The sequence below is a fragment of the Camelus dromedarius genome, chromosome 14 (assembly GCF_036321535.1).
Source record: "Camelus dromedarius isolate mCamDro1 chromosome 14, mCamDro1.pat, whole genome shotgun sequence".
In the NCBI taxonomy this organism is placed as follows: domain Eukaryota; kingdom Metazoa; phylum Chordata; class Mammalia; order Artiodactyla; family Camelidae; genus Camelus; species Camelus dromedarius.
This window is the reverse complement of record NC_087449.1, coordinates 38842120-38865792: the sequence shown is the minus strand read 5'-3', so window position 1 is coordinate 38865792 and position 23673 is coordinate 38842120. Positions and strand designations below refer to the sequence as shown.

Genomic DNA, 23673 nt, shown 5'->3' with positions numbered 1-23673 from the left:
CCTCCCTGCCCTTCATTTTGACATTCCTCCTTGTTCTCTAGACTCAGGTTAAGTATCACTTCAAAGATTTCTCCCCTGGCCACTTTATCCAAAATAGGTTCCTCCATTATTGTCTATTCCAGTTCTTAGTTTCCCTCAGAGCATTTACCACAGTTTGTAATTTGCTTGTCGTTTACTTCTTTTTGTCGCCTGTTCACATTAGAAACGTTAGGTCGAGAGCAACAACTACGTGTCTTGTTCACTATCTCTGGCATCCAGTACTATGCCTAGCACGTGATAGACACTCAATAAAAATCTAATGAATCTGATCTTCCATGCACTGTAAACAAAGTCCCTCATTTAAATTTAGCAATAATTCCGCGAGAGAGGAAACACGCTTCTCATTATGCAAAGAAGCAAACCGAGTCAGGTTTCTAACTTCTCAGAGGTCGCTGAATAGGCAACTGAAGAAGCTGGGACTGAAACCTAGGACTGTAGGACCAGACCCCTCACTCTCAGACACAATCCTTAAGCTTCTTATTTCAGGGAACCCCAGCAGTACTGGAATCTTCCCACTGGATGCCTGGAACCTGACATCCCAAGTCCTCGAAACTCCCAACAGGCACTGCGCTCGGGGGTGTGGCCAGACGAGTGGGAGGTCCCAGGCGCCGGAAGACCCACAGGAGACTACGTATCCCAAAAGGCCACGCAGGGCTCCGCTGATTGGCGGAAGCGAGACCGGCGACCGCGTGATGACGTTCAGGGACGCTGGCGCGCGGGATTTAAACTGCGGCGGTTTACGCGGCGTTAAGACTTCCTAGGGTTAGCAAAGTTGTGGTTTCTTGGTGTTTTGCGTTTCTCTTCCCGGCGCTCTTGCCTGCCCATGGACTCGTCGCTTCAGGCTCGCCTGTTTCCCGGTCTCGCTATCAAGATCCAGCGCAGTAATGGTGAGGGGCGGGATCTCCAGACCTAGGGGACCCGGGGCCTGAGACAGCGGAAATTACCGTCCCTCCCCAAACGGCAGGGCCTGAAACTCTGTTGGGGATTCCCTCCCATCCCCCAGGTCCAGGTCTCCGCACTGGCAGTCAGTCTTCCCTACCCAGGGCCAGGGGCCTCTCTACTGGCAGTGGGTCTCCACGCCATCCTCCAGGAGTGGGCGGGGCTCCTCTATGTCAGTGGACCTCTCCAGGAAGTCGGGGTTGCTGGATTCACTTCCCCTCCAAAATTCTCCCCTGAAACTGCCCTGCTCTTGCAGGGACCTCGGCTTCCTGGCCCCTCTACTCACCTATAAACACTGCGCACTTGCAGTATGTCAGGCAGTGGGATTCAGGGTAACCAGAGAGACGAAGTCCCTGTTCTTCAGGAGCTTGCAATTCTCCCATCTCTCTCTCTCTCTCTCTCTTTTTTAAGTAGCTACCTCAGCTCTGGCAGGTCTAATACCCGTATCATTAGAATGGTCAGACATAAAAGTCAAGAGTGAGATAGGGAAACCCGAGGATGCTAGAACCTCAGTGTTGTGTTGAGGAACAGTTTACCTAAGCACTAGAGTGATTCCCTTGCCTAAACATACCTTCACCCCGCAGTAGGCTCTCTTGAGTCCTTATCCCCTACAGCTCAGTTTTAAGACCTGTTCCCTGCCTACGTCACTGTGGGATATTCTATGGATGAAGTGCCAGGAGGTTTGTCTCTTGGTGTTAGAAAAAAAGTCAGCTGTCCCTTCCTTCAGGGGGTCCCTTCTTTCAACCCTACATTAAGAGAGTGTCTGTGGGATCCTAAAAGTGAAAAAGATCGGTAATCAGACCTTTTCATACTATAGGCTTAATTCACAGTGCCAATGTAAGGACTGTGAATCCAGAGAGATCCTGCGTTTCAGTGGAATGGACAGAAGGAGGAGCCACAAAAGGCAAAGAGGTAGGTTTTGTGAGTATGCCTCTACCACATTAAACAACTTCCTATCTAAAAGATGTGTGTGGTAATGGAACTTGTGCCAGCCCTTGTTTTTGATGCTAACTTGTCCTCCCTAATCTTAAATGTGGTCTTCTTTGGATGTATTGGGATTTTACTTAGTCAGGCCTGTTCTAAATTGAAGCAATCAACAGTTTCTGGTGTGTTTGTAGAAAGCAAACTGCATTCTAAAACCATGCTCACCCAAGCTAGCTTCTGAGTGCATATTACCTATAATATTGATTTGGGGAGCGAAATTGATAATCTAGTTGGGGAAACAAAGTATGTTTATGAAACACCAAATAAGAGAAGGTAACTAGAGATGAATAGTGCTAGAGCAGCTTGAAGGCAGAAACTCACTGAGGATGAGAGGATGAGCTGGGCTTGTGGAGGTAGGGCTGGGGACAGGCTGGAACTTGCAGTATGTCAGGCAGTGGGATTAGCAGAAACAGTGATATGGCCCTGATGGGGACTGGTGAAGAAGCTGGCTCCAAGAGCGCAGAAGGCTAAGGATGCTTGGCAGCAGCAAAAAGGCTGAAAGAGAAGACTAGAGGGTCTTTACCTCTGGCACTAAGATGCTTAAGATTTTATTCTGTAGGCAGTGGGGTGCCTTGGAAGGATTTTGGGAAGAGGAGGGTGTGTGTAAGACATTTATATTTTAGACACATTGTGATGTGGTGTGGTGAAGAGGTCACCAGGCTAGGAGTGTGAACACCCCAATTCTAGAGTCTGGCTCTGCCACCACTTTATGTGTTCTCAGGCATGTTTCTGCCCCTCTTAGAAACTCAGTTTCCTCATTTATAAAATGAGGATGATAATAGTATCTACTCATAGGATTATTTTGAGGATTTATTCAACATATCCTTTTGTGCTGGTTCCAAAATGCCAGATGCCAAATGGTGCTGGGGATATAGAGGTGAATAAGGACCCTCTTTTGTGGAGCTTAATGAGACAATGCATATATAAGTCTTGCTTAGCATAGTGCCTTTGGTAGGTATGCAGGTATTTAGGTGGTATATTTGAAAAATAGAAGGACTGAATTCTTTACATCTGTCCTTGAATTAAGAGGTTCCTAAAATTCCTTTCAACCATCTATTAGCAGTTCCTTGTGATTTATTTTTGTTTTTGTTGTTTGTTTAGAAATACAGCTCTTGTTGGGTCTCACTCCAGCTCTAACTCTTGTTCCTTCCTCCTGAATCATCAATGTGAGAATCAGTTAATGTCAGAACTCAGGTTAGAACTCTGGTCTCCTGTGTTGCTTATGCTCTCTGTAGTTTAGGGATTGGGACTGGGAGGAGAAGAGGTAGTAGTAAGAGTCTGTAGCCGTCCAAGAAAAGTGAATAGAAGTGTGGTTACTAAAGAACTTCCCAGCTTTTGCACTGAGTGATTCTGTCCTCTTCCTCTATCCCGTGCTTCAGTTTCTAGCCCTTTGTGCATATGGCTTCTCCCCCAACTAGAATGTGAGTTCACTGAAGGCAAGGGCGACACATCTTTTTTTTTTTTTTTTAACTTTTTTTATTGAGTTATAGTCATTTTACAATGTTGTGTCAAATTCCAGTGTAGAGCACAATTTTTCAGTTATACATGAACATATATATATTCATTGCCACAATTTTTTTCACTGTGAGCTACCACAAGATCTTGTATATATTTCCCTGTGCTATACAGTATAATCTTGTTTATCTATTCTACATTTTGAAATCCCAGTCTGTCCCTTCCCACCCTCCGCCTGACACATGTCTTAATTCATCTTTGAATACCTTCCCCCTACTGTCTTACTCATGCCTGATAGGTGTTTGAATGAGCTGGTTAATACATACAGGTTGCACATATAAGAGACAAAGCTCCAAAAAAAAAAAAAAAAAAAAAAGAGGCAAAGCTCTTACCTTGGAGTACCTTCTTCAGCTCTGTCACATTCTGAAACACAAATAACCAAGTTGGTACTATTTTCCTGTGTTTGAACCTGCTGTGAAGTATGCTGATGAAGTTTGAGTTGTACCTAGAGGGTTTCAGGACTCTGGTGATGTAAACCTAGAATTGTGACTTCATTGCAGGCATGAGCAGGAAGTAGGGAAGGCATGAGCAGGACACTGTGACTGGGGAAGTAGTTTCTGGGCCCAGTAGAAAATGTAGGTAGATTTAGGATTAGGTAGCAGCTCTTGGGAACTTGTCCCTGCCTATAAGATCCTAGGGCCCTTCATTTGACTATCAGCGGGACAGTTAGAACTTGTTTCCTCCTCTGTGTCAGCCAGCAAGAGGTGCCCAGGGGGCTGTCCTCAGCAGGACCCCACTGCCTTGTAGAACAGTAAGGGAGCCGAGTGGCCTAGATCTACTGTGGACTACCTGACTGCCTGCCTGTCTGCCTTCCTCGTCACTTATTCTCATCACTGACATCTACCATTGGCTTGGAAATCAGAAACCAGTATTCATCTAGATGGTAAAACATGACTAGAGAATAAATATTTGTTTATAGCTATTAGGACTTGGTGGAACTTAAAGTTTATAAAGTCTGAATCTAGGGGTGGCCTTGTTTGCAGAGATGCAATTGGATTAAACAAGCTATGTTGTTCCACAGAAACTTTTATTTGCTCCTTGCAGATTGATTTTGATGATGTGGCTGCAATAAACCCAGAACTCTTACAGCTTCTTCCCTTACACCCAAAGGACAATCTGCCCCTGCAGGAGAACGTAGTGGTTCAGGTAGGTGCCTGTCATCTGGCACAGCCAGTGCCCCAGAGGATTCTCTTGGCTGTTTGGTTCTCTGCTGTTTTGTTTTCTGGGACTGCTTAGGACTTCAGCACAGCACATAGATTGGCCCAAGATAGGCCTTTAAGAATTGATAAGAGCCATATATTGTGGTGGTTTGTTTTGTTTTTCAGAAACAAAAACGCCGATCAGTCAACTCCAAAATTCCCGCTCCAAAGGAAGGTAAATGGATTTCTGCTGGCTTACTGTCATGGGTTTGTGCCAGGAGTGATATTCCTGGGGCTCAGGAAGCTGGGAAGCAGACTCATTGCTCCAGTTTAGCAGGCGGCTTCTGTGTTAGCTGAGTCCTGTCCTGTCTTCCAAGTGTCTTTCTCAGTGACAAAGAATCCAACCTACAGGGAGGAGAAAATGGGGAGGTGTTGGTCAAAGGCTATAAAGTTTCAGTTATGCAATATAAAGAAGTTCTGGAGATCTAATGTACAACATAGGGCTTGTGATTAATAATACTGTATTGTACACTTAGAAATTTATGATGAGGGTAGTTCTTATGTTAAGTGTTCTTACCACAAAAGGCAAAAAACAAAATACAAAATGAAGGGAGTAAGAGAAAACTTTTGGAGGTGATGGGTTAAGTTTATAGCACTGGTTGTGGTGATGCTTCTGTGGGTCTATACTTTTCTCCAAACCCATCAAGTTGTACACATTAAATATCTACAGCTTTTTGTGTGTCAATCATACCTCAGTAAAACAGTTTAAAAGCAAAAAAAAAAAAAAAAAGGATTCAACCATCCAACCCACAGCTCTTATGTCAACCTCTCAGGGACCTGGTGTATTTGGGAAATTTGCTGACTGGACTGGAAGCCTTTCTTGTGGAATCCAGAGCAGTTATGAGCCATTGTGGGCTTGTTTTCTCTCCTCAGGGGAACAACCTTGGGGTGAGGTGGTAAGCAGGCTGTGAAAGAAGTTAGATTGGGCCATTTAGAAGCAGAGCTGATGATGCTGTGGGATCTGGGGGTGGGTTGAGATTGGAAGAATAACAGCAATGCCTCGCACTCTAAAAGGAGATTGGGCTTTTTCTGCAGAAGGAGTCAGCATAAACCTACTTTGACACAACAGTCTGTGACCATAGTGGGTCACTGTAGGCACAAACTGCCCAAGAATCCCAGCTTATGACTCAGAGCCAGCAATACCTCACAACCTGCACAGCCTACCCCAGTCCAGAGGGTAGCACTGCCTCAACATAATCCAGCTACCTCTGACCCAGAGCCTGTGTGGCTGGAGCTTCAGGTTCCTGGGGGCCCAGGGTGAAAGGTGGTAGAGTTTCAAGCTTGAGCTGGGCATGAGTGGTGTGGTGCTGGCCCTCTTGCTGGCTGTACCACCATAAGGGCTTGCAGGAGAGATGGGAGTGGCAGTGGTCTCACTCCATGTGCATAACCTGAAAGGCTATTGCCACCGCTCCTTTCAATGGAAAAAAAAAATCTTAAAATGAATGTGCATATTAAACAGTAGACATGAAACACAAGATTATAAATCTTTTGAGAAATAGGAAAAGTATAATAATTCATTGCTCTTTATGAAAAATTTGGATTATATACAACCATCAGATCAGCTTAAACTTAGGAAATTCAGAAATTCTGTACAAGTTGATATATACCTGTATGACACCAGTGGTTTTTTGTTTCGTTTGTTTGTTTTGTGGGGTTTTTAGGGGTGGGTAATTAGGTTTTTATTAATTCTTTTTTTATAATGGAGGTACTGGGGATTGAACCCAGAACCTTGTGTGTTCTAGGCATGTACTCTACCACCGAGCTATACCCTCCCTCCAACACCAGTGTTTTATTTCCAAATTTATTACTTTTATTTTATAGGTGAATTTTTTTTTCTTATGGAGGGAAACTATATAGATGGGTAGAAATTGACAAGAATTCAAGTATAACTCAGTTGTTTCTCTCGGTTAAGCATTCTTTTAAGATTCCAGAAAATTAATGTAGCTGATCCCATGGTTTCTGGATGATGTGGCCCAGGCCTGGCTCTAAAAAGGATCTTGGAGCAGTGGGAAAAGCCCAGACCTTGGAATCTGGGAGTCTGGGATTCACATCCTGGCTCTGACACTTACTAGTTGAGTGACATAGGGCAAGTTGCTTAATTTCTATGTGCCTTAATGTCCCCTTCCATCCATCGGGAATACTGATATTACCCTATAATGTTGTTTTGAGGTATGGGAAGATTATAGAATGGTAGGTGCTACTACTGAGATTAATAATGCTTTTTTTCAGGGATTAAGTCTGTGTCTCCAGAAATGATTTCAGATTTGCTGTAGGTTCCTCCATTTACTCAAAACAGATGCTCTTGTGAGAGATATTCTTGCCCTCAGGAGTTCTCAGATTGCAGAATATGAACAAATTAGTTTTGGGGTCACTAGTACTTGGCCTTTCTAATTTTTCCTCTCCTTGGATGGAAGGAATGGGAAGTTGGTGGGCTCCTTTACTGGTGATCAGGACCCATCTCACCCTGTATAGAATCTTGGAGGGTTGCCCCCCTGCCCCCTCTATCATGCCCTTCGGCTCTCCTGATCATGCTGCACTGACTGGCTGCTACCCTTGGTTCTTCAGGTCTCCGAGGCCGCTCCACTCGCATGTCCACAGTCTCAGAGCTTCGCATCACCACTCAGGAGAATGATATGGAGGTGGAGCTGCCTGCATCTGCAAATTCGCGCAAGCAGTTTTCAGTTCCCAGTGAGTAATGAATCTGTTCTCCCTGTTTGAGACCCTGGAATAGCTCCTCATGTGTTGTCCTGAACCTGTCCTGGAATATCCTAGGATTCTTATACTCTGGCTTTTGTCCTGTTCTGCTCCTGCCCCACTGCTCCCTTATCTGGAAACCATCTCACTTTACTTCTTAAACGTTATTTAAACAAAATATATATACAGAAAAGTAAACATATCATTGACTATATAGTTCACAAAGTGAACACATTCATGTAACTAACAACCAGATCAAACGGAGCGTTACCAGCATCCCCAAAGTCCCCCTCAGGCCCTCTCCCAGTTCCTCAGCCCCCAAAGGTACCTATAATCCTGATTTCTGATAGCATAAATTAACTTTTTCTCTTTTTAGACTTTATATAAGTGGAATTTTAAAAATATTTTTAATTGTCAACTTTTATTAGTTATTAGTATATAAATAGGCACAGATTTTGTAATCATATTTTATGTGTATCAACAGCTCTAATAAAGTGAAAAGTAAACACAACATTGTAAGTCAACTATACTTCAATTAAAAAATTAGGGAGAGGGTATAGCTCAAGTGAGAGCTTGCTTAGCATGCGTAAGGTCCTGGGTTCAATCCCCACTATCTCCTCCAAAAATAAATAAATAAGCCTAATTACTCCCTCCCACAAAAAAAAGCAAAAACAAATTAAGGGGAAAAAATTAAAAATGGGGAGTAGGGTATAGCTCAAGTGGTAGAGCACACACTTAACATGCACAAGGTCCTTGGTTCAATTCCCAGTACCTTCTCTAAAAGTAAATAAACCTTAAAAAATAATAATAATAAATAAATAGAAAGTAAACAAAAGGGTCACGACCAGGTATGGGAAGTGATGAGTCGCTGTGGGTTGTGCCTTTCTGGGTTGAATCAGTATGGTTGGTTGTCGCTCAGATTCCCGTTATTCCTGACTTTCAGTCCTTGTTCCTGTTAACCACCTGGGTTCTGAAGTTGGAAATTTCTCCCAAATGAGTAGAAAGGCCCAGCCTGGACTGAGAACCCATGCTTGGTTAAACCTAAACAGTTCAGGCCTTTAAAGGCTTTTCCCTTTATGGCAAAGCTCATCCTGAGCTACTCACATACCCTTTAAGATTTCTTGACCCCAGGAGCCAGCCGCTGTTGGGGAGATATGTTGGGTTCAGGGTCTGGGTTGAAGTGAAGGGAAAAAGCCCAAGCTCTGCTCACATGGTAGGAGCCTGAGCCTTTACTGAGCTGGCAGTCAGTAGCCCTCCTGGCCTGTGACCCACTAGAGCTCAGATGAACATAGGTGCCGTGTGCCTGCCTGCTTCTCAAATGACTCTTGTTCCCCCACAGCCGGCCCCCCTAGGCCCTCCTGCCCTGCAGTAGCTGAAATACCATTGATGATGGTCAGCGAGGAGGTGGAAGAGCAAGTCCATTCCATCCGAGGCAGCTCTTCTGCAAACCCTGTGAACTCAGGTAGACACACTGAGTTGTCTGCTGCTCTGCTCCTAGTGCAGGATACGTAGTTACATCCTGCCTCAAACCTGGCCTAGTCCTGGGAAATGCCCAGGACTCAATACAAAAGCCAGAGAGAAGCAAGCTGGCCTAGACCAGTAAAGAGAGGGCTTCTTTTTTTTTTCTCCCTAGTTCGGAGGAAATCATGTATTGTAAAGGAAATGGAAAAAATGAAGAACAAGCGAGAAGAGAAGAGGGCCCAGAACTCTGAAATGAGAATAAAGCGAGCTCAGGTATTTTTCTTGGGAAGCGAGGGTAAGGGTTTTTGCACAGACATCCCTAACTGCAGCCTTGCCTGCAATAGAGATATGGTTCGGCCCCAGCGTTTCTGAGGCTCCAGTTCTGATATCCAAGAAGTTTAACTGGTTTCTCATCAGGATTCAGAGGACAAATAATTAAGATGTTTTTCTGACGGCCTCAGATGAGGAATATTTAATGCTGATTGTCCAAATGGGCACCCCCATCACACTGTGCAGTGGGCTGCTGGGCAGAGTTGCCTGCTTCCCCCAACCTCCTAGCTGTGTGTATGTGGGGGTGCCCCAGTGGAGTTCCAGTTTGGATTATTTCCCTTTAGTTAGGTTACTGGCACGGGGGAATCCCAGCCTACTGGGCTCTTAAGATGTAGGACAGTGCCTCTTGCTCCAGTACCTAGAGTGGTTGATACATGCCTAGGTGCCCCCGCCAATCTCTGTTCCCATGACTTTGTTCCTGGGTTCTCGGCCCAGAGCCAGGGTTGGTGGGAATGAGACCATGTTGGGGGCTTTGGCAGCAGTGCGTGCACATGAAGAGCTGTTGCTGCTGAGAGCACTTACATCTTAATTGGTCCTTCTTTGCTCTTACCCCAAACAGGAGTATGACAACAGCTTTCCAAACTGGGAATTTGCCCGGATGATTAAAGAATTTCGGGCTACTTTGGAATGTCATCCACTTACTGTGACTGATCCTGTAAGTAATCCCAAAGGCTTCTACCTGAGTAGGTGCACAACTGAAAGAAAGAAAACCTCTTAAGGGAATGAGAGCCTGCAGGAATCTTAAATCACCCTCAAGGGGTTTTTTAATACCTTTTGGCAGCCTGGATCTACTGAGGCCTGGATGGGAGAGTCTGATCTTTATAAACTCCTTCCACCCCCTATTCCTACCCTCCCTGCTTTGATGGGTTGACTAGATTCTTATCACTAATCATGAAAGTGTGCTGAAACCTCCTGTAGGGATCAGAGTGAGAAAACTGGGAATAAAATTCAGAGCTACCTTCTTGTGCTCTAGAATAACTGTGGCCATGGTGGGTCCTAGTGTTAGATCTTGACCCCTGACTGGGCCAGGCATGGGGTTAGAAGAGGAAGGGTTCTGGACACACTTTCTTTCAATATTGCTCTGACCTTTTGCTGATGGTTGTCTTCTCTCATCCTCTTAAAGATCGAAGAGCACAGGATATGCGTCTGTGTGAGGAAACGCCCGTTAAACAAACAAGGTAAACCCTGTTCAGTCAGAATGAGGCTTTGGACTGACTGAGGGTTCCTCCATGTCCAGGGAGCATCCTCTGAAACACTCTCCTTCTGCAGAATTGGCCAAGAAAGAAATTGATGTGATTTCCGTTCCTAGCAAGTGTGTCCTCTTGGTGCATGAGCCCAAATTAAAAGTGGATTTAACAAAGTATCTGGAGAACCAAGCATTCTGCTTTGACTTCGCATTTGATGAAATGGCTTCAAATGAAGTTGTCTACAGGTTAGTCCCTTGCCTCTTTGTTTCCCATCCTTCCCCCCACACTTTCCTCTTTTTGATGTGGGACATTGTGGTAATATTCATTCACAGACATGCTGACTCTGAAGCCTTTCCTGGCTTCCTCTTGTGTTTTCTTTTGATCAGCCATGACCCAGAGCTGGCTCTGGCTCCCAGCACCAGGAAAGCCCTGTTGGGGCTGTCTCATCCCATTTTGCAGCTTTAGGGGCCCATGCTTGAATGGGCAGAAGTGAGATATTACCCATTGTGCTCTCTGAGGCTGGGCTGGGCAGGCTAGGCTCTGGGGGTTCTTCCTGTGTCCTGTGCAGCCACCCATTACCCACTGGGCTTAGCCGACTCAGCAAACTTTAGAACTGTTCTGTCCAGTGCTGTACCCACTAGCCTCAAGTGACTGTTTAAATAAAATTTAAATAAAATTAAAAAGTCCGTTCTTCAGTTACACTAGCCACATTTCAAATGTTCAGTAGCCACGTGTGGCAGTGGCTACTGTTGGACAGCACAGATAGAGAACATCTTCTGTATCCATCATCACAGAAAGTTCTATTGGACAGCATTTTTTGAACCAGAGGTTGATAAACTATAGCCCCTGGGCCAAATTTGGCTTGCAATCTCTTTATATATGGCTCTCCAATTAAGAATGGATTTTGTGTTTTTAAAGAATCAATAAACATATGTATGTATGTATAATTATTTATATATGTATGTAAATATATTTATGTATATATGTGTGTGTATATATATATGGCAGAGACCTATGAGGCCCACAAAACCTAAGATAGTTTAGGCTTTGATCTTTGTAGTGTATCTTATGCTGAAAGTTGGCTGCTAAGCTTGGGCTTTCATCTTGTGTCTCCAGGGTAGAAGCGGTACTGATGGCTCAGTTAGTGTGGGCCATCAGCCTGCTCCTGGCAGGCAGGTCCAGCCCTCCCCAAATGGCTAGGAGAATTTCAGATTTGTGAGTGGGGCTGGGGTCAGGTAGGACTACTTTGCTTGAGAGCAGTAGTCATGCTTGGAAGGAGGCCCTCTGGAGTCCTGCAGTGGAAAGCAGCAGGACCATGTTCTGGGAAGCGTTTGAAGAAAGATATACACTCTTCGGTATCCTTTCTTCTAGGTTCACAGCAAGGCCACTGGTACAGACTATCTTTGAAGGGGGAAAAGCAACCTGTTTTGCATATGGCCAGACAGGAAGTGGCAAGACTCATGTGAGTATTCAGGCCTGGCAGAGAGCGAGCCTGCCCATAGAACAACTGTGGGTCTCTGAGAAGGAGGACAATGAGTTTCTTACAGAAAGCCCCCTCGGTGCAGGTGCTCTTGCTGTGCCAGGTACAGGAAGGGGCCTGAGCAGGCTCAGCCTCCCCTCTCGGCTTTGGTGCGGCCCACTGCAGTGGGGGAGCCAGGGGTGCTCTGATCTCAGCCAGGGGCCCTTCACCACAGCCTCTGCCCCTTCCCTTTGCAGACAATGGGTGGAGACCTCTATGGGAAAGCCCAGAACGCATCCAAAGGGGTCTACACGATGGCCTGTAAGTAGTGTGTCCTGCTGCAGTGGGGTTGGCACAGAAAGGCAGGTTGCTTACTTAATCCAGGCTCTCCCCCACAGCCCGGGATGTCTTCCTCCTGAAGAATCAGCCCCGCTACCGGAACCTGGGCCTGGAAGTCTATGTGACATTCTTCGAGATCTATAATGGGAAGGTAGCTGACACAGAGCCCTCGGTTTATGCTGTTGGGGCCCCTGAACTTTCTAAAACCTTGAGGTCGGCTAGAAATTGCAGAAGCCAAACAGCCTGTGGGTTGTCAAGCCTTTGGGCCACTCTGTCCTGACATGTGTGGGAGGGTTCATCTGATGGTGGGATGGTACCCAGGTTTAACAAGTGTGGCAGGAGTATGCCTCCAGGCTCACTCCCAGATGGGAGGTCTGCTTGTGTGTGCCCTGTCCTCCCTCTACCCACCTCCCTCATCACTCCCTCTCTTCTTCCCCAGGTCGTGCACATTCATTCTCATACTCCTATTCTTTCTATGTGTCTATATCTAGGTATCTTTCTACCTCTCTCTGTTTTTGTAGAGTCTCCTTCCCTGGAGCAGGATCTAGATAATGATAATAATAACTGATGTTGCTTATTAATATGTTACTAGGTGCTAAGTGCTATTCTAAGCACTTTACTCGTCTCAACTCCTCACCACAACCCCACTAGGGAGTATTATGATCACTGCTGTACAGATGAGAAACAAGGCTAGGGGGTTAAGGACTTGACCAGGCTCACACGGCTAGTGAAGCAGCAGTCACACCAAACTGAGGCAGCCTGGTTCAGCTCCCAAATGGACTGCCTGTTGCTAGTCTGACGTAACCCAGCTCAGCCTCCTGCCTTTCCTGCTCCCAGCCCCTGCCTAAGCTGGGACAGGTCCTGAAGGAGGGAGGAGTCAGGTGGGGTGCCCGGCACCTGAAGGCTTTATCCTTGTTCTCCTGCCTGGCACAGCTGTTCGACCTGCTCAACAAGAAGGCCAAGCTGCGCGTGCTGGAGGATGGCAAGCAGCAGGTGCAGGTGGTAGGGCTGCAGGAGCACCTGGTGAGCAGTGCTGACGATGTCATCAAGATGATCGACATAGGCAGTGCCTGCAGGTCAGAGTTCCGGCGAGAGGCGGGGGCCACCTTCTAATGCCCGGTTCAGGTGAAGAGACTAGCACCAAGCCCTTTGCAGTTTTCACAGAGCTCTGCTCCTCCCAGTTTGGTGAAGGCTCTGAACGCCTCTGCCTTAAGTGGTCTCAGTGGGGCAGATGACCCAGGCCCAGGGGCTCATGAGGAAATCAGGGTATCCTGAATCTGACCAAGGCAGGCTTTATTCCCAGGCTCTTACCCAAAGGCACGCTTCCTGACTGCTCTGGGTTTCTCCTTGCTGTTCCCTCCCTCTGTGGTGAGAGACAAGAGCCCTGGGTTTGCTCTAGGCTGGAAGTGATGGAGCCTAGACCCTGTAAAGGCAGGGACGTGCGCTTCTACCAGGGCCCTAGGCATGGTATGGTGGGTGCCAGGCAGCTTATGGAGGCCCAGGGAGGGGTGCCTTCCCCAGGGCCTTCAAGTTGCAGCAAGTGGTTCATGACAGCTCTTCCTTCCCTTCGTGCCCTGCAGCACAGGCACCTCATGCTTCCCCATGTCCTGTGGGTCCCCCAGGTCTGGCCAAGGCCCTTGCACAGAATCCAGTACTTTGGCTGCCTGGAAGATCTACTAGGTCCAGAGCTGGAGAGAGAGCTGCTGCTCAGGCAGACAGGACAGAAGTCTGGGACAGGATGACACAGGACTTCTTAAGAGTCCTGACCTTTGTCCCTCTCCTACCAGAGAACTGACAGCTGTGGACCCAGGGGTGCCATGGTGGTTGGTGACCCTGGGAGCTCATAGCCCTTCTTTGTCCCCCTTTGCCACAGGACCTCTGGGCAGACATTTGCCAACTCCAACTCTTCCCGCTCCCACGCCTGCTTCCAGATTCTTCTTAGAGCCAAAGGGAGAGTGCATGGCAAATTCTCTTTGGTCGATCTGGCAGGGAACGAGCGAGGTGCAGACACTGCCAGTGCTGACCGGCAGACCCGCATGGAGGGTGCAGAAATCAACAAGAGTCTCCTGGCTCTGAAGGTAGTGGAGCCAAGATAGAGGGGGTTGGCCTGGAGGGCTTCTGGGGGAAGGAGGGAGTGGCATTGTGAGAAGGAGGAGACCTCAGTTGCCCCGCTGCCCGACAGGAGTGCATCAGGGCCCTGGGACAGAACAAGGCTCACACTCCATTCCGCGAGAGCAAGCTGACACAGGTGCTGAGGGACTCCTTTATTGGGGAGAACTCAAGGACCTGCATGGTGAGTAGGGTCGCTTTGGAGGGATGCAGTCCTCTCCCTGGGCAGGTGGCTTGGTGCTCTTGGCCACCTGAGTGTCCAGGCTCTCACTTGAGTGGGCTTCACCCCCTGCCTTTGGGCACCAGGCTCCTCTTTGTCTACCTAAGAGGGGAGTAAAGGATCTCCCCTTTTACTGTATGTCCGTGTAGCTTTTGGCTTGGGGGAGGTCATTCCTCCCATACCTGGTGAAAGGGGGCCCCAGAATTCAGGAGGAGGACCTCTGGGAAGGAGAGGGCAGTCTTCATCACTTCTGTGGCTTCCCTCAGGGTTCACGGGCTCCCAGCCTAAGAAATAGGAAAGGGCTACAGCCTTGAAGGACTTCTGTCCTGTTGTTTTATCCATAAGCCCTTCTAGCTCAGATCTGCCCTCCTTCCTCTCCGGGGAATATCCTCTCCCTTGCCTGCTGGGGAGGGTGGGAATTTCTGACAAAGCTCTACACTCCTCTCCCTGAGGCAGTATCCCTAAGCCTGGGTGCACTGAAGTTTCCAGCAGGAATCACAGAACCCTGAGATGTGACCTTGGTGAGAGGAATGGGTCAGTAAAGAGATAAAGAAGCAGGAGGAATTAGATGTTCCTCCAAAGGCAGGGAACCAATTTTTAAGGTGCCTTTATTTGCAGGACCCATGGGGCAAGTTGCCTGGCACAGAGTGGGTGCTTAGTGAGCTCTCCCCCCAATTCCATGTGGGTATCAGCACCCTGAAGAGGCTCCTCCCAGCAGCCTCTCCAGACAGATGGTCTAGCACCCTTACTCCATGACCTTTAACCTTTAGCTGCCTGTTCCCCCTTTTGCAGATTGCCATGATTTCACCAGGCATAAGCTCCTGTGAATATACTTTAAATACACTACGATATGCAGACAGGTAATAGTACCTATACCAGATGGGATGGGGAGTGGGCTGACAAGGGGGGAGGAAATGGCAGCTGTGAGGGAGGGGAGGAGGCTTTGGGGCCTCAGCGCCTGTTGTTTACTTTTCAGTGACTCGGGGAATCTGAGGCTTGGGGGTTCATATATAATGCTACAAGGTTTTTCTCAATCCCTTTCAGGCCGTGGTGGGGAGGCCACGAGTATGAGGGTCTTCTCCTAGGCCAAAGCAAAGCTGCTACTCCATCTCCTTGAAGCCTTGCAGTCTGAGTGGTGCTGCACTCTTGTGAATGCCAGGGAGACTGCTGTGGGATCTGAGACCTTCTTGTTTTCTCAGGGTCAAGGAGCTAAGTCCCCACAGTGGGCCCAGTGGGGAACAGCCAACTCAGATGGAAACAGAAGAGATGGAAGCCAGCTCTAACGGGGCCCTGAGCACAGGCAATGTAAGGGGCAGGGTGGGGCTAGGCAAGACAGAAACGAGGCCTGCTGAGATGGGAACTGGGCCACACTATTGTGTCTCTCCTTTGGCCCCCCTAGTTCTCCAAGGAGGAGGAGGAACTGTCTTCCCAGATGTCCAGCTTCAATGAAGCCATGACTCAGATCAGGGAGCTGGAAGAGAGAGCCATGGAAGAACTCAAGGAGATTATACAGGTGGGGAGCTGGCCCTGGCCAGGGAGGGACTAGGTATCCTTCCTAGCACAGGCCCTCAGCAGCTCTCAGTGCCCTTCCTTGAACATGGCCCCAGCTTTGCTCATATGGGTCTTCAGGCTGGGATGGCAAGAGGCAGCCCTCTATAACAGCATTCCTAATTTCTCACTTATTTATGCAGTACTGCACCTCCTCTAGCTGGCACACACAGCTTCCCTCCATCTTCCTAGCTGGAGCTAGTTTCTCTCCTCCATGCTCCTGACGGAGGGTCTGGAGGGTAACTTTGTCATGTTTGTTCAGTGAGTACTCTGCCTGCTCGGGGCCAAAAACATGACGTATGGATAATAGGCCCTAAAGTAAGACTTGATCAATCCTGACTCTTCTATTTATAAACCAATTTCCTTGTGAAAGACATTGAGTCTCATTAGGACTGTTTCTTCATCTCTAAAATGAGCAAGACAAGATGGGTACATGTGAGGATTAAGTGATAAATGCTTTTAAAGCACTCAGCTATACACAGCATGTGGTTAGTGTTTGGTAGTGGTAGATGCTGCCACTGCTGTGGAGAGGCAGGTGGGGGAGAGGCCTGAACAGGCATTCTAACAATAGTGCGCTCAGGGCAGAGCAGAAGGGAAGAGCTTGGGGCACTTAGAACTGAGGAGGGAGAGTGCAGGATAAGTGCTTACGCACGTCCGCCCTTCCTGGAGGGTACCAATTTTTGAAAGGATGTGGTACTTTGAGCAAGAGTGAGAGGTTCCCTCTGGTCAGCAAAATGTGAGACCAGATGAAGCAGGGAGATCAAGGCTGTGGACAGGCCAGCAGGGACCTGATGCTAAAGAGCCTTATGGTTCACACCAAAGGCCCAGACTTTGTTTTGAGGGCAGTGGATGCCTTTGAAGGGAGTAAAGCAGAGTGGTGACATGGTCACATCAGAGCTTTAGGTACATGAGTGTGGAGCCTGGTTTTGGGGTGTGGGGAGAGCACCAGTAGAGGTGCTTAGGAGTTAGAGCAGTCAGGAGATTGTTGGAAAGAGTTCAAGAGAGATGTTGGTGCAACTGTGACCATGGCCATGGGATTGGAGTGAGGGCATGAGATTCAAGAACCACTTAGTGGGGGAATTGCTAGGGCTGGGGGACAAGCAGGGTGAACAAATAAAAGTTCTTGCTCAGATTTCTGGCTTGGCATCAAGACAGATGCTAACATTCGACATAAGGGACAGGGACAAGTTTGGAGTTGGGAAGAGGATGAATTCAAGCTGAGAATTTCTGGGAGAAGGTCAAGAGGCAGGCCATGGCTGGAGGAATGGGCATCTGCACTGCAGATGGTAGAGCCCTAGGAATGATTTGCTAAATTGGTTTGGTCATTACTGACCTGACAAGGTCCTCCCTGTGTTACTGCAGCAAGGGCCAGACTGGCTGGAGCTCTCCGAGATGACTGAGCAGCCGGACTACGACTTGGAGACCTTTGTGAATAAAGCGGAGTGTGCCCTGGCCCAGCAAGCCAAGCACTTCTCAGCCTTGCGAGGTGGGTGCGGCTGGAGGGTGGGGCCTCTGTGGACAATGACAGCTCTGCCTTAGGGAACAGAGCTTCTGAGAGACCCACTAACCCCAAGTGCACCACCCCTTCCTTCCAGATGTCATCAAGGCCTTGCGCCTGGCCATGCAGCTGGAAGAGCAGGCCAGCAAACAAATCAGCAGCAAGAAACGGCCCCAGTGACGACTACAAATAAAGATCTGTTTGGTGTCACACCCAGCCTTTCCCCCTCCCCTTCCCTCTTCAGCCAATTCTGGGCACCTAGTGGGTCTTGTCTGAGCTTGGACAGGCTTTGGTAAATGACGGGGAGGGAGGCATCTGGGCCTGCGGAAGCTGGGGAGGGGTCAGAGGGCATGGGACACTACTTTCCTTTTCCTCAGTTATAGCCCTGAAGGGAGCAAAGATGGAAGGAGGGAGCTTTTAGTTCTCCTGTGCGCTGCCCTTCTCTCCAGGAGGGGAAGGCTCTCTGGTGTAGAGTTTTCCCTCGGGCAGCACTCTGCCTGTGTGGACTGGCTGCTGGTGGAGGGCTCCCTGGGGTTGTCCTGGCTCTGGGGAGAGGGAAGGAGCCTTTAGTTCAGCTCTGCTGGCCCTGGCCGGCTTTCCACACCCTTGGTGGGGCACCAATATGTCTTGTACTTTAAAAAATGTTTCTGGGACCTCTTTCTTAATGTTATTTGAGGCACAAGAGGATCCCTGCTGTTTTCTGTATTTATACATTGTGTCTAATAATAAAGAGAAAAATTCAGCCTGTTGAGTGGTGTGTGGGAAGAGCCTGGGATGTGTCTGAGCCTTCTGGGACTTAGGACACAACTGCACCTTGGAGTAGTGTTTCTCTGCTCTGCACAGGAGGGCAAATCCACACCTACAGTTTCAGTGACATAGTGAAGACCTCTGCCTTGTTCAGTGCTGACAAGGTCCCAGGCCTTCTCCTGGGCACAGGAGCTAGAAGCAGGAAGGAGATGCTACTCTGTCAACTACAGTCTGCTCAAGGCATGTTGAAAGATTCTGTGGGAACACTGACAAGAAAGCACTTCCTTGCTAGACAGGGAAGATTTGAGTACCATTCAAATATTTATTGTTTCTTAAATGCCAGGCATTATGCTTGGTGTTGGAAATACAGTAGTGAACAACACAGTTCCTACTCTCATGCTTATTATATTTTAGTGGGGAAGACAAATAATGAGCATATAAAAACAATGTTAGCATTGAGTGGATAAAGAGGAGAGTTGCTACTTTAGAAAGCAGTCTCAGAAAAGGCCTCCCAGCGTGTGTGTGATGGGGGAGAACAGTGTGTGAATGTGAGATTTTAAGCAGAGACTTGAAGCGAGGGAGGAAGCCATGCTAAGACCTAGGAGAAGAGTATTTTCTCTCAGAGCATGGAAGCCTGAGGCAGGAACAGGAGGGTCTGAGTGCCTGGAGTTGAGTGAGTGGGATAGGTAGGAGTTAAGAGGTCAAATTGATAAATCAAAGAGATAAGCAGAGGTCTGACATTCCTGGGTCTTCTAGGCCATAAGGAATTCATACATGTATTTTAAAGCAACTTGTTGCATTTGTTTTAGGATGTATCAAATGGGCTTCTTTATAAACATTTAAAAACATTTTAATTCCGTAATCTGTAGGCTATTTAACAATCACAAACATCTCCAATGTTACACTGGATTCATGAGACAGGAGACATTCCCACCTTATTCTTCAAAAAAGTTTGTGTAAAATTGATATAATAGTCTTAAATGTTTTTAAGAATTCACTAGTGAAGCCATGTGGACATGAAGTGATTTTTGTTTGTTTTTCTGCCAAAAGGAATTTAAGATTTTACTCTGAATATGCTGGGAAGCCAATGGAGCATTGAAGGCACAGCAGAAAGGATGATGTTGGGAGAATCCTTTCCCAGGGATCAGAAAGGATCTGGAGCCAAGGGGAAAAGGGTCTATCCGTGAGGCAGTTAGTTCACTTCTTTAAAAAACTGCCCCCTGCTTTGAGTTTCTCACCAGCCACCAGGCTAACTCCTCTCTAAAGTCAGACTTCTCAAAGATTATCTACACATACAGTATCTTATCTTTTTAACTTCCCTTCCCGTTTAAAATTTTTGAAAAAACTAACCCAGTTTTTGCCCATTCCACTGCACAGAAATTGCTGTTACCAATGCCACTCAATAATCCAATAACCACTTTTCAGTCCTCCTTTTAATTAGACTTTTGTCATAGTGAGCATTAAATTATGCCATCACCCTGTGCTGGCCTTCCTTCAGCCACTAATTGCTCCCTCTGGCTCTTTATCTTACCATTGCTCAAACCTTGGTCCTAGGCCCTCTTGTATTTCTTTGTGCCAGGGTTTGGCACACTACTGCATGCTTATGGGGCCTGTGAACTAAAGAATGGTTTTCATGTTTTAAATATTTGAAAAAAAAAATCAAATTCATGTTTCATGACAGATGAATCCCAGTATCCATAAAGTTTTACTGACACACAGCCTCAGTCAATTGTTTACTATTGTCTATGGCTGTGTTCACACTACAGCAGCAAAACTGAGTGGTTGTGGCACAAACCCTACAGCCCACAAATGCTAAAGTATTAACTTACCCTTTACAAGAAAATGGTCCCTAGGTTCTGTTCATTCTGGTAGCTTCGATTACCATTTATATGACAACGATTCCCAAAGTCACAACGGCCGCCCAGATCCATTCTCAGGATAAGCATCCAGCTGTCATCCCCACGTGCAAGTCACCAAGAACTCAAAATGAACACGTCCAGAGCAGCTCCCACCTTAGCCTACCCCATCTCACTAAATGGTGCAGATAGGCATCCAACGGATCACGGATCCCGGATCCCGAGAGGAATTTGGAATACTTCACACACCTCCCTCTCCCGAAAACAAACCCCAAGTCTACCACACGTTTCCACCTCTACTGCCTTCCACCCTTCTCCAACGCACTCGCACACACAACTCTCATCCTGGGCTACTGCAGCAGCATCTAAAACAGGTCTTTTCAGAACGTGAACAAAGCTGGACACCCACCCGTCCCCGCCCACATGGTGCTCTAGAGCCCGCACTTCTCCGGGAGGCCAGCGCAGGGCCTGACTCCGCTAGACCCTGCCCGGCCCCTCGCCCCAGGGCTTCAGCGCGCTCAGAAACCTACCAGACCCGAGGCTTCGGCGCCGCGTAAAAACGTCAGCAACGCTGCCCTCCAACCTCAGGATGCTCTCTGCGGCGCCCGGAAGATACGTAAAGGGGCGGGGCTGCGTTTTACAAACCGGGCCGTGACGCGCCGCGTTTTCTCTTTCTAGCCAGCGCCGAGCAATGGGTGAGTGGCACCCTGCGTCGGGGCCGGGGTCGGGGAGCGAGCTCAATCCGGCGCCATCCTGCCTTGCGGCCCAGCAGGGAGTGCGGGCGCCCGGCTTCCGGGCAGCGAGCCGCCGTGAAGAGGGTGATGCTCGGGCTTGGGCCGCCCGGGCCGCTCCTGAGGCCGCAGGGTTCGGGGCCGCGAGCCCCACCGTCATGGCTGCCGCGGGCCGGGACGGGAAGGGGCCGGGCCGGGCCGCACGTGCATGATGACACTTAAGAAATGCTGTGATCACCCGAGTGCGCAGTGGGGGAACCAACCTTGGAGAGCTGAGCGTGCGGTCGCCGGCGCGGGGCGCTGGGCTGGCGAGGCCCTGGCCCCGGGTGCCCTGGCTCAGGCTTCCACCCTCTGCTCGCACACGTAGGCATCTCTCGGGACAACTGGCACAAGCGCCGCAAGACCGGGGGCAAGAGAAAGCCCTACCACAAGAAGCGGAAGTATGAACTGGGACGCCCCGCGGCCAATACCAAGGTGCGTGCGGGGGCGATTGGATCTTTGCGGGGCTCTGCATTTTGTTGTAGGGACTGCGTAGCCTCTTCACCTTTTCGTGTTGACTAAAAAGACTGCACGGACACAGCCTCTGTGTCCTGGTAGCAGCTGAAGGCGCCTGAGCGGAATGGGCTCAGAATAGAAACCTGGTATTCTTGTTGCACGGAGACTTAATTTTCAGCGTTTGGAATCAGGCTTTTCCTCTTAGAGGTAACTGGAGTGATGAAGAAGTATCCTTAGGCGTGGTTGTGGCCGTCTTGGTCACTTGTGTGCCACTTGCCAATGCTAGGACTTGTCATAGTTACACTGACTGTTACCTCCATCCAGCCCGGTTTCCTTCCCTCTCACCTTGCTCTCTCTGATAACCTAGTTCCCGTCTCCTTGTGTTTTCTAGATTGGCCCTCGCCGCATACACACAGTCCGTGTGCGGGGAGGCAACAAGAAGTACCGGGCCTTGAGGCTGGACATGGGGAACTTCTCCTGGGGCTCCGAGTGTGAGTGAGCCCCTCCAGGCTTGGGTGGGAACTCAGCACCTAAACCTTTCTAAGCTTCAGTAAGTCTTCAGTAAGTGCTTTTAGCAGGAAGTCCATGGCCTGGATACTGAAGTTTCTTCTGCGGAAAGACCTTGAGGTTGTGGAGAGTTCTCTCCATCCTGTCCTGCCTCTTAACTCTTGTAGCCTCAGGGATTGGGGCTGAATCTAGAGACTATGGTTGCCAGTCACCTCTGGAAAGATGGGTTTATGGAAGATGAGCTGATTCCCCATGGCTGGGTAAAGGCTTAGAGTTTCTTTCTCCTTAGGCCCTACTAGGGTGAGGGTGGTGGGCAGCTGGCCTCTGGTCTACATGACTTCATTCTGGGGGGAGGGTATAGCTCAAGTGGTAGAGTGCATGCTTAGCATGCATCCCCAGTATCTCCTCTAAAAATAAATAAACCTAATTACCTTCCCCCTGTCGAAATAATTTAATAATACAATAAAATGTAGAAAAATTAAGACAAATACATGACTTCATTTTGAGTTTCTCTTGTGAGCAGGTTGTACACGCAAGACAAGGATTATAGATGTTGTCTACAATGCATCCAACAATGAGCTGGTCCGCACCAAGACCCTGGTGAAAAACTGCATTGTGCTCATTGACAGCACACCGTACCGACAGTGGTACGAGTCCCACTATGCACTGCCCCTGGGCCGCAAGAAGGGGGCCAAGCTGGTGCGTGCTTGGGAAGCCAACTTCCCTGTTGGGGTGGGGGGAGGCCAACCTGATTCCAGCCTTCTTGTGATGAAAACTGTCCAGTTCTGCTACTGAAGGGAGAGATGAAAGCCTTTAGTGCTGAGGAAGGCAGCTGGGAGTTGGGATGTGCAGGGTTTGGGGGAGCCCTTGCTTACCTGTCTGTATTTCTTTTATTCAGACTCCTGAGGAGGAAGAGATCTTAAACAAAAAACGATCAAAGAAAATTCAAAAGAAATATGATGAACGGAAAAAGAATGCCAAAATCAGCAGTCTTCTAGAGGAGCAGTTCCAGCAGGGCAAGCTTCTTGGTGAGATGGCTTTTGCATTTAGGGGAGTGGGGTGGGAGGGTCCCAAGATACGATGTGCTCTCAGTGGTCTAGTGGGTTCACTAGGAGGATTTGATAGCAGCACACAAGCACAAATCAGAATATTTGATCATCCCATTAGTTTGAAGCCAAAATGTAAAATAGGCAGGAGCCCATGGGCTGGGGCTTAGCCTCTGCCTCTGAGTTTCAGGAGTATTCTGATTAGTCTGGGTCCAGGCTGAGGGGTTGTCTCAGTGATGAAAACTTTGTCCAGTTCTGCTACTGACTTTCAGTGACGATAAAGTATATCTGAGCAGACAGTGGGCTTCATGCCTGCCCCCAGGATACCTGGACCAACATAGACACTTCAAGGGATACATAGATGTGGGTAAGGCCACACTGTCCTTTTGCTAAGAACCCACCCTCTCTTGCAGCATGCATCGCTTCAAGACCGGGCCAATGTGGCCGAGCAGATGGCTATGTGCTAGAGGGCAAGGAGCTGGAGTTCTATCTGAGGAAGATCAAGGCCCGGAAAGGCAAATAAATCCTCCCTTAGCCCCTGTAATAAAGGTGTTTATTCTGTGTCCTGTGTTTGTGTTCTTGGGAATATTTGATTGCCTGGCACACTAGAGTGCCCAGTTCCCTCTCACTGAAGGTCAGGCCTATTAGGTGGGGACTATTTCGGTAGCAGGAGAAACATTTCTCTCCCCAAAGGCTGGGTTTCATTGGCAACAGATGTAGTATGAGGGCTGAGCAGAGGGTATATGAGGGAGGTGTCCCCAGCACAGGTA

At 48.3% G+C, this 23673-nt stretch overlaps 2 protein-coding genes, 1 long non-coding RNA gene and 4 other non-coding genes across 8 annotated transcripts; 6 read left to right on the top strand and 1 right to left on the bottom strand.

The window, feature by feature from the left end:
• The first annotated feature begins 761 nt into the window (after nucleotides 1-761).
• On the top strand, nucleotides 762-18262 carry KIF2C (kinesin family member 2C). Of its 2 annotated transcripts, none has more exons than XM_010982278.3 (21): nucleotides 762-926; nucleotides 1796-1890; nucleotides 4522-4623; nucleotides 4803-4851; nucleotides 7242-7364; nucleotides 8710-8832; nucleotides 9004-9104; nucleotides 9721-9816; nucleotides 10285-10339; nucleotides 10431-10593; nucleotides 11720-11810; nucleotides 12065-12128; nucleotides 12206-12297; nucleotides 13080-13222; nucleotides 14020-14224; nucleotides 14329-14439; nucleotides 15268-15335; nucleotides 15675-15780; nucleotides 15875-15988; nucleotides 17386-17509; nucleotides 17619-18262. In XM_010982278.3, exons 1-21 carry the CDS (start codon nucleotides 863-865, stop codon nucleotides 17699-17701), a joined length of 2172 nt encoding a protein of 723 aa, XP_010980580.3. In that variant the 5' UTR covers nucleotides 762-862; the 3' UTR covers nucleotides 17702-18262. The 2 variants fall into 2 exon arrangements, with proteins under 2 accessions (XP_010980580.3, XP_064349706.1); XM_064493636.1 differs by having other exon boundaries at nucleotides 769-926; nucleotides 4499-4623.
• LOC116156853 (uncharacterized) lies at nucleotides 3773-20735 on the bottom strand. The gene is made up of 2 exons (XR_010383860.1): nucleotides 20655-20735; nucleotides 3773-5021 (listed from the first exon to the last, which is right to left on the bottom strand). It is a non-coding gene; the product is annotated as an uncharacterized LOC116156853 (long non-coding RNA).
• RPS8 (ribosomal protein S8) lies at nucleotides 20727-23466 on the top strand. Its single transcript, XM_010982276.3, has 6 exons — nucleotides 20727-20819; nucleotides 21223-21329; nucleotides 21742-21841; nucleotides 22381-22556; nucleotides 22756-22885; nucleotides 23317-23466. Exons 1-6 carry the CDS (start codon nucleotides 20816-20818, stop codon nucleotides 23424-23426), a joined length of 627 nt encoding a protein of 208 aa, XP_010980578.1. The 5' UTR covers nucleotides 20727-20815; the 3' UTR covers nucleotides 23427-23466.
• Nucleotides 21059-21138, top strand: LOC116157024 (small nucleolar RNA SNORD55/SNORD39). Its single transcript, XR_004140985.1, has one exon. It is a non-coding gene; the product is annotated as a small nucleolar RNA SNORD55/SNORD39 (small nucleolar RNA).
• On the top strand, nucleotides 21560-21663 carry LOC116157034 (small nucleolar RNA SNORD46). The gene has a single exon (XR_004140996.1). It is a non-coding gene; the product is annotated as a small nucleolar RNA SNORD46 (small nucleolar RNA).
• Nucleotides 22619-22684, top strand: LOC116157033 (small nucleolar RNA SNORD38). Its single transcript, XR_004140995.1, has one exon. It is a non-coding gene; the product is annotated as a small nucleolar RNA SNORD38 (small nucleolar RNA).
• LOC116157032 (small nucleolar RNA SNORD38) lies at nucleotides 23132-23200 on the top strand. The gene has a single exon (XR_004140994.1). It is a non-coding gene; the product is annotated as a small nucleolar RNA SNORD38 (small nucleolar RNA).
• Nucleotides 23467-23673: the final 207 nt, after the last annotated feature.